Source organism: Trachinotus anak, unplaced genomic scaffold (genome assembly GCF_046630095.1).
Source record: "Trachinotus anak isolate AG129_WGS33_773 ecotype Australia unplaced genomic scaffold, CSIRO_AGI_Tana_v1 ptg000010l, whole genome shotgun sequence".
Taxonomy (NCBI): Eukaryota; Metazoa; Chordata; class Actinopteri; order Carangiformes; family Carangidae; genus Trachinotus; species Trachinotus anak.
The window spans coordinates 28,690,737-28,708,034 of record NW_027273861.1 but is presented as its reverse complement, the minus strand read 5'-3'; the positions used below and the strand labels follow the sequence as shown (position 1 = coordinate 28,708,034).

Below are 17,298 nucleotides of genomic sequence, written 5' to 3'. Positions count from 1 at the left end.
AAGATTTTTGAGTTATATTTTTGAATTCTCATCGCATTGTTGTCCTGTCATATTTCTTTCTGGTGATGTGTCTGAATTTCCAGTTAAATCTTTTTTATTTTTTGGATAAAATTAGTGGCTAAAAGTACAAACCAGGATGTTCCTTTAAGGACTTGATAAGACAAAGACATTTTTTTGCAGTGTAGCAGCCTGAGGCTCCTGACCTGGGGCCAGTTCTCATTCATCGTGTCTGACTTTATGTGTTTTCAGTGGCAGATTTCTCTCCACAAAATGCTGCCTTAATGTAAAAGCATGATGTGGCACATAAAACAGAGTGAAAGAAAAAAACATCATAAAACACAATCAGCACCGCGCACACTGAGCCGTACATAAAAAAAACTTTATTATTGTCGTAAGGTAAGATTGACAACAACATGCTTTTACCACAATAAAAAATAAAAAGATATTGCACTGGTTTTACTCTAGCAATGTTTTTTTTCTCTTTCTTAATGTCTTCCTCAAGCTTTTATGGTGCACGGCTGAATCTTCCTCCTCCTCTTCATCACTCGTCTCAAAGACAAACACACAACACACAGCTCGGAAATACTGCCGTCGTCTGCAAGAGTCAAGTCAATAAAAGACGAAGCGAAAACAGCCTCCTCACACACAGATACAAGCTTAACGGACTGCACACTGAAACATCACTGAATCTCATGTAATGGTGGGTCAGAGCGTGTGTGTGTGTGTGTGTGTGTGTGTTTGTGTGTGTGTGTGTGTGTGTGTGTGTGTGTGTGTGCACCTGAGTGGTAATAAGGCTTCACCTCGTACCCAAACTCACATGTTTAAATCATCTATGTGCCTCAGAGATAGACCTGTAACTGCTCCTGCCCAGTCGGAGGTGTACGGAAGCTCATTAGGGACAAAACCAGAAGCTGAGCTCATCGATCAGGATCTGAGTATCTGAGTGAAGGCAGAGACCACATCATCAACACATCACAGGTTTTCCATGCACAAAGATTTGTCGGCACAGAGTAAGTTTAAAGTTTAAAATCCTGAATTTGTACAAACTCAGTTTTGAGAAAAAAAAAATCTGATTTAATTTTTCGATTATTTTGCTGAGTTGTTTGGCGACTAAAAGCACTTTCTTTTTTGGGGGCAAAGTACAGATGCTTTTGTTTCTACATTTAACATTTGAGAACTTTAGTGCAGAAAAATGTTTGTTTCTCAAACTGATGTATTTATTTATTTATGGCACTGACCCTGAAACATTCAGACTGATCCCAGACCCTGAAAGAATAAAATGCTAAGTGTGATTGCTGCACCGGCCGGGACAAGAGAGAGGAGGCTGAGGGACTGTTGTTGGCCAACATGACCCTGTGTGTGTGTGTGTGTGTGTGTGTGTGTGTGTGTGTGTGTGTGTCTGTGTGTGTGTGTGGTCAACAGACTCGGGGCTTGAGATTAACGACTCCACCTGGGAAAATGACACTTGCTTCACTCTCCAGCAGATGGCTGGACCATCATCTTTACACCCGGGAGAGTGTGTGTGTGTGTGTGTGTGTGTGTGTTTATACGATCACTGGAGATGGTAAAACTGGCACCACGAGATAAGATAGCAAACATTTTCATCTGTACTTGTGTGTGTGTGTGTGTGTAGCAGCTGTCCATGTAGCATTAACAGGGGGACCAGCTGAGAGCAGATGGGCTGGAGTGTGTGTGATTACACACAAAGGTTGTCACAGCTAGAAAATCACAGCTCCAGCTGAAGCCGAGCTGACGGCAGCGTCCTCAGATCAGAGCTCGAACTGACACAGAAGATTTTTAGTGACAAAACTGTTGTAATGAATCTTTAACCAGTTGGTCTGGACTGAAGAGCACAGAGACCAACGATTCAGCTAAAACTAGTTTTAAGTGGATTCTTTGTGGATTTTTGAGGCACTGATATTTGATTGATTTATATCACCCAATAAGTTTTTTAACATAAAACTACTGGCAAAAAAATTTACTGATGTAACTAAAACTCGGCCGATAACATTGGTCCTTTCAGTTCTAGCTTTAAGTGAAAAATCCTGATTTAATGTGTCACCAGTTTGAAATCTGCACTAAAGCACAAAGCATCATAGAGTTAAAGTGAAATGAAAGAACCAGTGAAGCTTGAAGCTAAAACTCAGGATTCTGTGCTCAGCTGCTGTAAAACCTCAGTGCTGATGAATCCGTCCGTGCTCGCTCTCAGACTGCGCCACCGCTTTGGTTTCTGAGCAGTGGAATCAAAGTGAGTCAGTCAGCTGATTTTCCTGGTTTGACCACACTGAGACGAGACCTTCGGGTTGTGTGTGTGTGTGTGTGTGTGTGTGTGTGTGAATGACAGCGTGTTGCGGGTTAACTGAGTCTGACGCCACCAAACTGAGACGTCATCAGTCATTAGCTTCATCGACGCAAAGCAGATAAATCCTAAGAAGTCAGGAGCTGCTTCCTCCCCCCAGTCTCAGCACCACTGATCGATTCCACAGACACACACATGTTAAAACACTTCTGCACCGCCACAAGACGACAAGAGCGGAGATGATTTTGACATATGTGCGCTGGATCTTCCTCCTTTTTAAAAAACCTGTCCCAGTCTCTTCATCACACAACAGAACGACACACGTTACGATCAGTCGTCTAAAACACCCACAAGTTGTTTGTAATGATCCTAATCTGCCAGAGGAGATTTGATTGCTACAGGCAACAAGTTCCATTGACAACAAAACAAAAAAAAAAACAACACAAAAAGAAACAAAAACAACATGTAAACATGATACAGAGTCAGTGTTGATGTCAGTTATCAGCGTCCTTCAAACTCAAACTCAGCAAAGACACAAAACACCGAGGGAGGTTCAGTTCATCTTAACGTCAGCAGGAGACGTTCAAAAGTACGACATGAGTGGACTCACACCTGCTTCAAAATATGACTCAAACCAAACCCAAAAAACTAACTGCAAAGTGTTTCCTGCTTTAAAACACACAGTAGGAATGACGGAGGTCGTCAGGACGACAGGAGAGAAAAAAAGACGACAAACAACAGGAGGAATTAATTCAACAGGTTCACTGCTTCGTTTTTACCGACTGAAGCAGAAGCTGAAACCAGACACACGTCTCCACCTGCTCCACCTTCCATCAGGCATAAAAGCTTTGTGCCACAGACACACACACTGACAAACACACACACACACTCTGACACAGACACACACACACACACACACAGGGTATAAAACAGATGCACAACAGAATTTTAAATATTCTTATATATATACATAACCATGCACAAATTAACAAACGCTCTCTCCCTCTCACACACACACACACACATATATACAAAGTAAAGTCTGATAACTTTACAGGATTAGAGGCAAAAAACAAAACACAGCAAGTTGGTCCAGATACCAAATCAAACCTCTGCAGCCTTCAGAGGCCGAGGGGCCTGAAATAAAGAGCAGGTGGTCCGAGAGGTGAGTGTGTCAGCTGATGTCACCCAGCCAATAAAAATCAGGTCATTATTTAAATCCTTGGCTTCGTCTCTGTGTGTTTGGAAGTGAAACACTGACAAAGGTCAGAGTTCAAACACATCCAGTGAACCTCACTAACTAGGAACTTATTGAATCTGAATCCAGTATTGGACCAGATTGAATCTCTGAAGCTCAGTGACTAACCCACTGCACCTTCATCTGATAAATGCACACAAACTCCAAATTAATCCAACAACATTCAGAGGAGTGTCCTCAGATGTCTGAGCCATGCCTGCAGTCCGTGCTCAGGGAAAACATCCGGTCTGCAGAGTCAGATCATCAGGGAGCGTGGCGGGAGGAGAATTGAATTTGGCCTGGTGAGCTGGGTGCTGAGTGTTCACTGACGGTGCAGGTTTACTCCTATTAAACACACTGTAATGCATTTACACAGACTGCTAAACATATGTTGGACGCTGTTTTGCTCAGACACAATCTTCTTCCTGTCATGACTGAGTGGACATTGTTGGGCAAGGAGGGAAGGGAAGTGGTCTGTTCAGTAAGGTGTGTCCCAAACTGTGAGGAGCATGTGTGCAGGCTCTACTGAACATCCAGGTGAAAGGTAATGAGGGGGAAGAAGACCACGAGAGAGGAAGCTTTACATCTTTAAACCACTGAGCTCTTTACTTCAGGCCCCTTACACGTTTGCAGAAAGAGAAAGAACGCCGACTCCTCGTGGCGTTGAGTCTGAAAGCGGGAAGCAAAGCGTCAGGACACCAAAACAACTCACACATACATAAAGAGCACAGAACAGCTGGAATGGAACTAGAACTACCACATCTGTCCCTGCCTCTGATGCTCTCTGTCTCTCTACAGTTTTCTTTTGCTCTGAACGTCAAACTCTGGTTAGTGCGAAGTTACTAATGTGTTGTTTTCTTCCAAACATGCAGTTTGTGTGAGTTTTAAAACCTGCAGCCAGCACTGAGTGGTGTGATCTATACATTTTGTTCTGGTTCTTTGCGTCTGCTGCTACGTCTTCTTGCTGGTTGCTTTGTCTTGTTGCGACGAGGCGGACGTGGCGGTGGCGGCGGCGGCGGCAGTTGTCGTCTGGGGTTCGGACCTCTTGCGCTGTGGCTCAGATGCTGCAGAGATGGGGAGGGCGGGCTGAGCTGCTGCTGCACCCAGCCGCTGTGCAGATGCAGAGGGGGCAGCACTCTCCCGACCTGCAGACCCAGATGTGGGTCTTTGTGGTGGTGCAGGGGCTGGGCAGTCTTTTTGGGTGGAGGGTTTGGCCGAACTCTGTGAGTTGGTTCCAGTTTTCTGTCTGGTTGGCGACTGAGGGAAGCTGGGGGGGAATGAGAGAGGGTCAGTCGGTGGGACTTCTGGGACGCCACCTCTGGATGCTTTCGGGTCCTTCTGGCTCTTATCTGAACCTGTGCTGAGTTTCACAGGACCGAGAACACTCTTGGCCACTATGGCCAGCTGTGACACCACTTTGTCCACGCTGCTCTCAGGGGGCGGGACTGGGGAGCCTGAACTTGAGTTGGAGCTAGAGGTGGATGAGGATGATGCGCTCAGACTCGCGGCAGCGGCGGCTGCACACAGTCTCCGGTTGTCGGCCTCTTTCTTCTCCTTGGGGACGCCTGGAGAGGAGCAGGAGGAGCGGGGGGTCTCTCGGCCCTCGGTGGTTGGGCAGTCTGTGGTACTTGTGGTAGCTCTTGACTCAGGAGTACTTGTAGTGATTGTGGTAGTTGGGATTGTGGTTCTAGGGCTGTCCAGGGTTTGGTCTGCAGCCCTGGACTCTGAGGGGCCACTTTTTCCCCTGAGACTCTTTGAGTCTTGCGGAGGAGTCGGCTTGAGGAACGTGTCCTTGCTGACTGAGATGAAAGCACTGCCTGGAGTGGAGAAGGGAAGGGGGCCCTGAGGGGGTTTTGTGGTTCCGCTCTGCTCCAGAACTTTCCGCTCTTGTCTCACACCGTCGTCTGTGGCTGAGGCAGAGCTTCCGTCTTTTGGTCCAGAGGAGGAGGGGCTCTGTCCGGGCTTCGTCTCTGTGACGGAGGGGAGGGTGTGTGAGGGAGTGGGCCTGCCTACTTGCGAGGGCCCCGTGTGGGTGAATGTAGCGTGAGGGGTGCAGGGGGAGAGGCAGAGGGACGGCAGAGTGCCTCCAGGGCCTGTTCTCACAGTGGTGGGCCTCAGCAGGGGGGGAGGGGTGAAGGTGGTCCCCCTGCGTCCGTCCTGGCTGTCCTCGGAGCCCTCATCGGTCTCGTCCTCAGATGAATCCACCTCGTGTATGGCGTCCTGCTTCTGCAGCGATTCCCTCCGCTCGGCTCTGTCCTGCCGGATGGCCGAGAGCTTGTCCTTCAGTTTGCTCTTCCCGGGGGCCAGGCCCAGAGAGCCAGACACTGCCATGAGGGAGCTGTCCCCTTCCTGTCGTCCTAACTTCCTGGATGAGGACGAGTGTTTCTGCAGGCTGCCCTTCTCCACGCCGCGTCCTGCTGAGGACAGCAGACCCTCGCTGGCTGACTCCTGCAGGACAGTGAGGAAGAAGACACAGAGCAGACTCAGACTCTAGCTTGTTCAGATATGAAACCAACATATGTGCAAAATAAAACAGAGCTTGTGCAGCTGTTTCTGGTTTGTTTGATCACTTTATGACGACTGTGTGTCATGTGACATGTTTTCCACCAAAGGTTTTTCAGTTTCAACAACATTTATTTGGTTATTTTTAACATTGTTATTGTGAAATAACTACTGCTGTGATTGGCTGGCAAGTCTTCAATACTTCTGATTGACACTTCCTGTGTTTTCCCAGCATGTTACTAACACCTCTAACTGCTGAATCTTCCCATGAGAATATCTATTTTAAACACAGTCAGATTTCTCTGCTGACGTCAGTGTGAGGAGCTCATACCTGAAGGCTCTGCAGGCTCGGCTCCCTCTGCAGAATCTCCTTTTTAAACTCTGAATGTGAGATGTCCAGACTGTGTTTGCGGCTCCCTACAGCTGCTCCCACTGCCAGCTTCTTCTCTCCCGCTGCCGCCACCCCGGAGGGGGATGAGGGCGAGCTAGAGAGGGAGGCGGCCAGTTTCTCGGCTGACTGCACCCTCTTGAGGAGAGGAGAGCGTGGGGGCTCGGCGCTCTTGGGTCTGGATATCTGCCTCACCAGGGGAGGGGAGGAGTGGAGCTTCACTGGGAACGACTGGCCCACAGCAGACTGTCCCAGAGCGTGGCCGGGCAGCGGGGAGGGAGAGCGCTGCGGTGAGCTGCTCTGAGGTGTAGGCGAAGGCGTGCGTGCCAGAGGGGAGAGGGGGATATTGCCGGCGGACTTGCGTCGGGGGGAGCGGTACTGGCGCTGCAGCTTCGGGGCAAGGCCGTGCAGAGAGCTGGGCCGGATGTGGCCGGAGCTCGCTGGGGAGTTTGGGACGCTGGAGCTGGGGGAGCTGCTCTGGGACGAGTTTCCACCAACTGAGGGGGAGAGAGCGAGTGTAGTGATGCAGGAGAGACGTACTGAGCAGTTACATTAAATACAGTCCTGCTCCAGTCATATTCACACGAACTGATTCTAAATTACAATCATCATTTTTTTTTTATACATGTTAATGAATATGAAGTTCAGCTGTTTCTTTAATGTAAGAGCTAATTATTATGTAGTGTCTGCGTGTGTCTCTCACCTGAGTGGGTGGAGTCTGGTGTGGACCTGTAGCCCTGCGTCGGGCTCCGCGGGGACAGGTTGTGTGTGGGTGAGCCGGGGCCGCTCTCCCCGGAGGACAGGGAGCGGTTCAGAGAGGACAGACTGCGGCTGGTGTGGAGCAGAGACGCCTGCTTGGTGATCTTCCTGAACAGAGACGTTCTCTTCTTACTGCCACACAGAACGCACAGAGAGGGAGCGATGAACCAATCCACACATGTGTACGCTTAAAAAAAAAAACACACAAAGTGATGTCTGACATCTCACCTGTCCTGCCCCTCCTTGTTCTTGGTCTTCTTGTTGCGTCTCGCCATCTTGGATTTGTGGCTCGTCTTTCGGGCGGGGCCGACTTTGATGGACGTGTTCTCAAACGGCGTGGCAGAGATGGAGACTTTAGCGCCGCTCTGAGGGACAGATGCTGGATTAGTGATGAGTCTATTTTTCATGTTAGAAACAACAAAAACCTCCTCGGTTTTATCTCATCACAAAGAACCTTGTAGTTTGATTCTACATCTTTTAAAACAGTCAGTGAAGAAGAGAAAACTAGAGACTCCGACGTGCACAAGCGTACTGTGCACGTACCTTCAGTATGAGCTCCACCACCTCTGTGTGAACCAGACCGTGGACCGGCTCTCCGTTGACGTGGGTGATGAGGTCTCCCTCCCTCAGTCCTGCCTCGTGGGCCGGACCCCCCTCCTCCACATGCTGAGGGCGAGCAGAGAGAGAGAGAGAGAGAGAGAGGGAATGAGAAAGGGAGGGAAAGAAAGATGGAGGCAGAGAAGAGGGAGGATGAAGGAGATGATGGAGTGAGACAGAAGCTCAGGGTTGAGGCTGTTGTGTTGTTGTTTACTGCCATCTTCTGTCGACAACAAGAATCCCAGCTCGCTGCAGCCACAGTCACTGGATCAAAAACTGCCCGATATAACTCCACCCCTGATATCATCACCTGCTACATGTCATGACTGTTCTTCTTCTGCACTTTTCATATTTCCTCAGTTGCAGCTGAGATCTGAGCTCCTTGTTCTACTGGTTTGTGTGAGTGTGGCTACACCTGTTCCGGGGACTCACCCAGACCATGTGATGCACAGTGTAGATGTCGGAGTCTCCCATGTAGACTCTGATGGCTCTCAGGGTGAAGCCGTACTTCTTTCCCGCCCTGTGGATCACGATGGCGGGTTTGACGCTGCTCACGGCGGGGGACAGGTCCCGGCTTGGAGAGGAGTCTCGTGATGACGGATTGGACGACAGTGAGTGGGGGGACATTGGGCTGGCCAGTGGGGAGGCTCCGTGGTGGTCTGAGGATGGAGGATTTTAGTTGGTTTATGGGTTATTACCCCGTGTACCACCATCTTTCATTTTCCCATCACAGCTAAATTACATTACATGTGATCCTGGTGTGTAGCAGACACTGACCTGCAGGGATCATCAGCGACAGCGTGGTGGCGGAGGCTGACTTGATGACCTTGTTGAGCGGCCTGGAGCTCGGAGTCGTCGTGTGTTTGTCTGTGTCTCCGGACAGCAGCCGATGGCGAGCCCTGCGAGCTGCCAGGTCACTGATGGCTTTTGGAGTGGCGGGAGAGTCGCTGTCTGCTGCACCTTTAGCAGCTCCACTGGCGCCGCCATTACTGCCATTACCTCCATTACCACGTTCACACACATCGCCCGAGCTGCCCGCTGACAGAGGAAGGAGAAAACAATAACATGAAGTTATAAAGAACTCAGGGAACAAACAAAGTTTCTGTGAATATCAGAGTTAATACTTTAAAACTTTCTGCATTAGGTGTCTGGGATATAAAGGTCTTTAAAGCGTTGACAGGAAGGAGGATGGTCTATGTAAAATAAATCCAATTAAAAAATGTTAAATACTTGTAAGTTGTGACATTTGTAAAAAACTTAATTGGATAACTCAGAAAACAGTCAGCCAATCAGAAGAGGCTCAGAGTTACTGAACCGCTAGTTTAAAAGTGAAAACTGTTTTGTCTTGTGATGTTGGATTCTCCCCCGTGTCTGCGCAGTTTATGTTGGTACTGACGTGTGAGCGTGGCCTTGCTCAGCTGACTGGAGGTGGAGCTCGGGGTGGTGGGAGACTCGTCCAGCTTCAGCTCTCTCTCCACTGGGAGCTCCGGGATGGCAAGGGGCAGCTCGTCAGCCCGTGGGCCCCTCACTGCGCTCGGACCCAGCAGGCTGGGACTCTTACGACTTCCAGCTGCACCCGAGAGACAAACAAAAGGAGTTTCAGCTCATTTATCCAGCTTTGATTTTTCAGAGGAAATCTGAGAAGTGATTGGTAACTTATTCCCCACTGGCGAAGTTCACGAGTGGAGTTCAGGGTTACGTGACTTTATGAAACCATTTTCAAAGTGAGGCTGTTTCGGGTGCAGATAACCTGGATGTGTAAACACTGTGTCGCTGTCAGGCTGGATGAACAACATCCAGACACTTTTTTTCTACAGCAGCCTAAACAACCTTCTTTTTATCTCTCCACTACGTCTGGGCCGATCTGAAGGACAGTTTCCTCCACAGGCTGTCGGTGCATCCTCTTACCTTGCCCTTGGCCTCCTTCCTCCTCAGAGGAGATGGCAAAGCGTGGCATCTCAATGATGGCGGAGCAGCAGCGCCTCCGGACCGTCAGAGGTGGGCTGGAGTCGCTCTCTGTGTGGGACGACTCCGACACAGACAGGCGCTTCCGCAGGCTGCAGAGGAGGAGGAGAGGAAAGATCACACATGTGTGCAACTACAGAATAAAGCCGATAACAACCTGAATCCAGACTCTCACATACTGGCTGTCTTCTTCTATCAATTATTACAAAGCTACAGGAAAAAAGAAGCTACGTGCACAAGAGTTTATACTTGTTGTTGATTATTCCAAAGGAAAAAAAAAAGATTTTGAGAAACTAAAGATAAAAGTCCATGAATGTCTGAGTCCGTCTTGTTTGAAGAAGAACTCACATCTCTGGAGATCCCACGAGCCAGGATCGATCTCTGGACTTGAGTCCGCTCAGGCTGTCGATGCGATCTCCCCCCTCCTCACTGAGGCTGCGTTTGGTGGGAGGAGGAGTCCTCTTCTCCTCGTGCAGAGACAGACGCTCCATGCTGCTGTACACCTGCACGAAACATGTCATGTGATACGACATTTAATATTTCAGTTGTTCTTTAGATTTTATCTCTTCTGACCCCAGAGTCTATGTTCAGGATGAGAAAGTTGTCATGTGACTGCTGAAGACTCAGATTTCTATTATACAAAAGAATTACAGTTGGATTAAATATTTTGTTTCATAGTTTCAGTTCATTAGAAAGTTGTAAGAAAATAATCAGCAATGTCCTCATTTAAGAATTCCTTTAATTTCATTGTTAGATCTACAGGAAAATTGAAAAAACTACTTCACTTCTTTGTCAAACAGCCTAAAACTGTGTTGAATTAGATTTTATTTTTGATTCAGACTTTTACAGGCTGAAATCAGTGTGTAGTGTGTGTGTGCTGAGATGTGCGGATATGTTAGTGTGTACCTTGCTGAAACGCGGCGAGCAGGAGGAGAACTGTCGAATCTCCACATGTTCGTCATCGTTGGTGTCGTCTTCCTCCTCTGAGTCCACGTGGTGGTAGCGATCGGAGCGAGCTGACGGAGACACAGAGACACAGGTTGTTATGTTGGCCGCAGCGTGAGAGCAGAGCTTTCAGCCGGGAACGACCCGTCAGAGACGTACTGTCAAAGTAACTGGTGTCGTCCTCAGACTCCAGCTGGGGGATGAATTCGGCTTTCTGCCTCAGCAGGCTGTTCCAGTCCAGCTCCGTGAAGAACGGGTGCTGCTTCACCTCAAAGGCACTTCCTGTGGAGATGAAGGAGAGACGGAGAGGAGGGAGAATGGGGGGGGGGGGGGGGGGGGGGGGGGGTGAAGGAACAAAGGGAGAGGAACCAGAGTGGGACAGATGAGGAGAGACATCAGTAACCAGTTCACTCTGTCAAAGACATAAACTACTGATAAACTACTGTGATTTATTCGACTGATCACAACAACAAGACGTCTACAGAGCTCTGACGTCCCAAAGGTCTATTTTTATTTAAGATATTCCACTAATTCAAAGGTAAACATTAAATCACAGAGGCCAGCGGGAACCAAAGATCCCGTCTGTACCTGTGAGTGTAAACATGTTACCTGTGCCCAGTCTCTCCAGTGGGTTCTGTCTCAGCAGCTTGGAGATGAGGTCCTGAGCCTCCTGAGGCAGAGCTTCATCTTCCTCTGGCCAGATGATTTCATCTAACACAAACACAACACAACACATGAACACATGTTTCTGTGCTCTTGTGTAGCACAAATGTGTGGTTCTTTTAAATGATTAAGACCCAAGAGACACTGGAAATAACATGGTTAAATACAGTTCCCGCCATGTTCTCTCTTGTATGTCGTTTTGACCATCATCATCATCATCATCATCATCATCCCTAATTGCGATAAGCCCCCCCCGCAACAAATATCAGGAAGACAGAGAATAATACAGAACACAACAGAGGCACGAGAAGCCTCAGTTCTTTATCACCACACTGCATCAATGTGGAGAATGTGGACTCAGACAGTCATAAAAGAGACATGAAGGGATCAATACAGGTTTATGATCATTGATTTGACCTTTTCACCAAAGGGAATCCAAAGGAGAAAAGAAACGCAGGAGGAATCACCATTGATTTTATTCCCTGTAATTCAGGCCTGTGCTTCTCTGCTGTGGAGTAACATCTCCATCTGCACAGGTCTGATGATTTTATCAAGTCTGCTGCTCTCTCTCTCTCTCTGTGAAGGCCTCAGTCCCAACATCAAACATTCACAGTTCAACATTCATAGAGAGACAACAACACTTCTACTGCAGAACAGGAACTGGACATGATGTTGATCCATGAAGGTGAAGGAGAACAAGAAATCTTGTAGCAAACCATCATCTTGGAAAACAAGCTCGATTCATTGGTGGAAATCTGGACGAGTCATCCAACCAAATAGTTTCATTTAATTCTGCTTTGTGCTCTGTAAGAAGAGCTCACGTCTGCAGGGTGGTAACAGAGAGTGACAGAAACCCCAGGACAGTATCCATCCACTGTGAGCCCTGGCCCAGTCAGTGAGCCTCAGTCATTCATCTCCTGCTAATGTGAAGAATGTGCTGCATGCTGCTGTCCCGACTCATCCTCAGTCCACTTTTAAAATCTGTTTTAATCATGTTCTATAACTCTGTCAGAGATATCATTTATACATCTCTTAAAACTGGAATTTTTCCTGACACTTTCAAAACATCAGCTGTAAAAGCCAAACTTTGACAGTAAAGGTTTAAGTAATTACACCTATCGAGAATCTTTCTTTTTTTAAGCAAGGTACTCATAAACGTTTTTAATTTATAGTTTTCTGAATGAAAAAATTGTTGTGAAGTGTATTTGTAGCATCAATTCTTCAGTGACTCACTATCAAATTTCAGTTGAAAGTTGAACTGCGACTGGGCTCTGATGTGGAGGCTGTAAAGCTGACGACAGCGTGTCAGACCGTCTACTCACCACTGATGACCTGACCAAACAGCTCCTCTGGCGTGTCTCCGAAGAAGGGAGCGCAGCCCACCAGGAACTCGTACAGGATGACTCCCATTGCCCACCAGTCCACCGGCTTCCCGTAGCCCTGACGCAGAATGACCTCTGGGGCGATGTATTCTGGAGTACCACACACCTGAAGACGCATCCACGCACAGAAAACCAGCTCAGGATGTGGAGAAAGTGGTGATATCTAAAAGATCCTGCAATTTTATCAAATCCCCACAATTCTTCTGCAAATAAAATGAGGAACTGGACAAAAACTAAATTCCACCAATCACAGCAAGTTACAGAGGTGCATTTAACTTTCTGGTAAGCTAACTGCACAGGCTAGTAGCTCAAAAAAACACATTTAATGATTTTCAGCAGCTTCTTTGAACAGCTGCGATCTTTAAATATGATTCCATTTTAAGGCAAAATAACAACAACTGTAACTAATGCAGGTTCCATCATTTCAGCCACAAAGAGAAGTGAGTGTGAACCTGTTTATCCAGGAACTCTCTGGTGTCTTTCTCTATGTGTCCTTCATACAGGTTCGTGGTCAAACTCATCAAACCGATCTTTGAGAGACCAAAGTCCGTCAGCTTGATGTGTCCCATGGACGTGATGAGAAGACTGAAGGAGAGAAAACCAAAGGTCACATCCCAGAATTAACTGTGGAAAAACATTTACACAACGATGCTGTGTGTTTAAATGTATGTATGATGACAAATGTGCGTGTTTGTGTGTCTTACTTGTCAGGTTTGAGGTCTCTGTGTACGATGCCGTAGTTGTGAAGATACTCCAAAGCCAGGACGGTCTCTGCGAAGTACATTCGAGCCATATCCACCGGCAGAGCGCCGATGTTCTTCAGCAGTGTGGCGCAGTCTCCGCCTATTGACGAGAGCCACAACGTTACACAACACAGTGCAACACAACACAACCACTACTACTGATGAACAATAACACTGAATATCTTACCCTCCACGTACTCCATCACCATGCAGAGGTGCCTCCTGGTCTCAAAAGAACAGAACATGGAGACAACGAACGGGTTCTCAGCAAACGTCAGGATGTCTCTCTCCACGAAGGCCTGCTGGATCTGGTTCCTCAGGATCAGGTTCTGCTTGTTGATCTTCTTCATGGCGAAACGCTGCCGGGTCTCTTTGTGTCGCACCAGAAACACGGCACTACACAAAACACACAGGAAACCAAGGCAGAAAATTCAAATTAATATTCCTGCCCAGGTCGTCCCTCAGATGGTGGGGGTGTTATTTTGAAGTGCAGCTGGCCTGTGTTTAAATGAGGATAAATGATATGTTGCTGTACCCATAGGCTCCGTTACTGATGAGCTTGATGTTTTCAAAGTCCTCCTCTCGGGGGGTTTTGGTCTTGGTCTGTGGTGGAGCTGCTGGGACCGTGGTTCCTCGACTCTGAGGCACACACAGCAAAGAGAGGAAATGTTTATAACCAGTGAGGGGATGAGAAAGAATATTAGCTACCAGTTCTTTAGCAGCTGCTGTTTTATAAAAGCACATTCATGCACTCACATCCACTGAGTCATCAGTCTCTGGGGTCTCTGGGTTTCCACTGTCATAGCTGCTCAGCTGGGCCATTTCTACAGAGACAGAGACCAGTCACCAAACTGAACCAGGACACTACACCTGCTCTTATAGGATGTTATCACAATAAAATAAGAGTAAACTAAAATGTGAATGCTGGTGATGGTGTTACCCTCCAGGGGGTCCCTGGTGAGGCCCAGCTGGCTGATGATGTATCTGGGGATGTCCGACTTGATGCCCTGACCCTCCTTGGCATGGCCCTCTGCTGCTTCCAACAAGTGGTAGAACTCCTCAGGGTCAAATTCCTGCAGGGAAAGAGAGAGAGAGAGAGAGAGACAGGGAGGACAGAGGAGGAAAATGTTTACAGAAAAAAATATTCACGTCCAGAATACTTTGAATCAACAAGTCATTTACACTGCAGCAGAGAAACCACTTTATAAATGATCAAATGGTGCAGCACCAGGCAGCCTGTACTAGTTTTAAATTGTTTAGTCTCATCGTTGACATCATTGAATATTTTTAAGTTCACTTACTTGGCACAGAAGAAAGTCTTGATTTCAGATGGTGTATAGTGTTGTAATAATCATATAGTATTATTATAATATTTCATGATATTTTATTTTGACAGGTGACACAAACAATCTGCTTTGTTTATCTCATTGTGTGAATTGTCAGTAGTGTAGTCTGCAGCAGGAGAGCAGGACACAACTTCAGCAGATTTCATCTTAAACACAGAGCCCAGAATAAAAATAAAATAAAACCCCAGTTCTGTTCGGGCCTCTGTAAGGTCTGGTCCTGTCTTCATCTCCAGCCCTGTTAGACTCTTTGCCAAACTCAAGACAAGTTCAACAACCTGCAGCTTCCTGGATGTGATTCTGACTGAGGTGCATAAAGACTGAACGAAGATGTGTCTCCCACATGCCCCAGTTTAACTCCTGTGTCCCTCAACAGAGACGCAGTGGAGACTGCTGCTGTTACCCCCCCCCCCACACACACACACACATACATACACACACATACACACATACAGTACACATGTAAACACTCACTCCCTGCCCCCTCTTCTATCTGTGTGCTTCCATTTGTAAAAACCCATCCTGTATGGTGTCACAGCTTCAGCTGCATGTGATTAGTCAAAACTACCGATGTAAGCAGCCGGGCAGCCTCCACTCCTGCCCTCCCCCTCCTCCTTCTCCCTCCTCCTCACCCTCCACTGCTCCTCCAATTATCCGTCTGTCTTTTACACTCGTTTTTTCCAGTCTGTCTTTATCTCTACCCCCCTCTTCGCTTTCTCCTTCCCATACCAGCTGAGAGATGCTAATGTGTGTGTGTGTGTGTGTGTGTGTGTGTGTGTGTGTGTGCATGTACATTAGGCAGATTTTAAATTCTCAGAGGAAGTCCATAAATGAATTGCTGCTGTGGTTAAATCATTTCACACTGAGGAGCAGGAAGCTCTAAATTGTTTATTAACCATGCGTGGAGTCGAGCTGCACAATATGAAAAAGCTATTCTGCTTAATCCCGCTCATATTTCTCATAGCAATCTTTCAAACACACTCTAATTTACTCCACTGTGCAGCAGTGTGATTAAAATGTAAAACTACTCTGTGCAACTGTTGATGAAACAAAGCAGGAGGAGGCTGATTCAAACATTAAAACACCAGGAGAAGATTTTATGTTCTGAATTAACACATGATCAAAACATATTTTAGCACATTATGTCTGATATAAGGCTCCATGTTTTTTTTTTATGTTTATTGGTCTATTGTTTTAAAGTTACAGTTGTCATAGCTGCCTTCATGTGCACACTTTGTGCTGCTTTATCACTGGTTTAAAGCTGTTTGTAAGATAAAGACATTTATCCAAACCTGGCTCAGCATTATCAGCATCAAAAGTGTAAGTACTCTGCAAACAAATGGTCCCTGTGAGTTTTATTATTCACTACAAAATTATTTTTGGATTATTGCCACCGACAGTGCTTTAACAGGAACTACAGCAAAGATAACCAAGACATAAATCTAGTTTAGTTAATGAAAGCTACTAAGAAAATTTTGTTGAGAAAAACCTAAAAAAAAAAGAATAAACTGATAATGTACATGTGATACCAAATTATAACAATTGAGTTAACTACACAAACTACACAAAGGTCAGGTGAGTGGTGTGGACTGCCTGGGTCTGACTTCACAGTGGTCAGGAGGAAAGAAAAAGGAGGCAGAGCTGGTAAAATATAGATTAAAAATATTCTTTCCTTTTATGATCCAAAATCATTTGTAGCTTCAGTAATTAACTAAATAGAAAATGGCAAAAGTAGCAAATGGCAAGTAGTTAAATTACTTGAATCTCTGTGCAGAAACAGTGTGAATGTAGCTGAACTACCATCAATCTACTGCAAAATGTAGTTACACTGCTTATTTAGTTACACTACATCTAGTTCACTGCTGCTGATGCATCTATGTTCTGGTCGAGCTGGAGCTCATTTTAACAGCTTTATATACTCTTATTCGTTTCATCTACTGTATAACAATGCATCATATTTTGCTGATTAAATGTATTTACAAATGTAAAAGCTACAAGTTTACAGTAAAAATATAAACTATGTCTGAAATGTAGCAGAGAAGATTTACTAAGTGGCAGAAAATGAAAATACTTAAATAAACTAAAGGTGGAGTTGAACTGTACTTAAATACAACATCTGAGTGAAGATTTCCCAACAACAAATCACGTGAATGAATGTGTTTGGTCTGTGATAATTCTGATGTGAGTAGAACGTTTGGGAAAGTCAGTAGATTTAATAAATACTTTGTGTGGCAGCAGCTGTGAGCAGGTGTTTTAGCAGCAGTCAGTCACTGTGTGGAGACGCTCAGCATTTCTTACCAGACACTCCAGCAGGCGCGCAGGCCGGGCGATGATGATCATCAGCTTCTTGACCAGCTGTGTGACGAAGGTAACCTCCACGCTCTCTGAGCGCTCGTGAGCCTGCACGCACACAGAAGACAACACAACGTCTTTAAGAAATCAGTTGAGACAAAAGCTTTTAGCTGACAGGAGAAA

General features: G+C 46.5%; 1 protein-coding gene across 8 annotated transcripts in view; it reads right to left on the bottom strand.

Annotated features, from left to right (window-relative positions):
- Positions 1 to 365: 365 nt before the first annotated feature.
- mast2 (microtubule associated serine/threonine kinase 2) overlaps positions 366 to 17,298 on the bottom strand; it is a 158,914-nt gene continuing 141,981 nt past the window's right edge. For all 8 annotated transcript variants that reach the window (XM_071486596.1, XM_071486598.1, XM_071486593.1 and 5 more), the window contains 21 exons: positions 17,122 to 17,223; positions 14,421 to 14,553; positions 14,237 to 14,304; positions 14,016 to 14,119; positions 13,668 to 13,876; positions 13,442 to 13,580; positions 13,190 to 13,322; positions 12,678 to 12,843; positions 11,302 to 11,403; positions 10,852 to 10,974; positions 10,654 to 10,763; positions 10,096 to 10,250; positions 9,691 to 9,839; positions 9,179 to 9,352; positions 8,560 to 8,820; positions 8,215 to 8,441; positions 7,729 to 7,851; positions 7,414 to 7,550; positions 7,130 to 7,317; positions 6,370 to 6,923; positions 366 to 5,984 (listed from right to left, as the gene is read on the bottom strand). In XM_071486596.1, the coding sequence (XP_071342697.1) occupies positions 4,488 to 5,984; positions 6,370 to 6,923; positions 7,130 to 7,317; positions 7,414 to 7,550; positions 7,729 to 7,851; positions 8,215 to 8,441; positions 8,560 to 8,820; positions 9,179 to 9,352; positions 9,691 to 9,839; positions 10,096 to 10,250; positions 10,654 to 10,763; positions 10,852 to 10,974; positions 11,302 to 11,403; positions 12,678 to 12,843; positions 13,190 to 13,322; positions 13,442 to 13,580; positions 13,668 to 13,876; positions 14,016 to 14,119; positions 14,237 to 14,304; positions 14,421 to 14,553; positions 17,122 to 17,223 (4,854 nt within the window). In that variant the 3' untranslated portion in view covers positions 366 to 4,487. The remainder of the gene's footprint in view (positions 5,985 to 6,369; positions 6,924 to 7,129; positions 7,318 to 7,413; positions 7,551 to 7,728; positions 7,852 to 8,214; positions 8,442 to 8,559; positions 8,821 to 9,178; positions 9,353 to 9,690; positions 9,840 to 10,095; positions 10,251 to 10,653; positions 10,764 to 10,851; positions 10,975 to 11,301; positions 11,404 to 12,677; positions 12,844 to 13,189; positions 13,323 to 13,441; positions 13,581 to 13,667; positions 13,877 to 14,015; positions 14,120 to 14,236; positions 14,305 to 14,420; positions 14,554 to 17,121; positions 17,224 to 17,298) is intronic.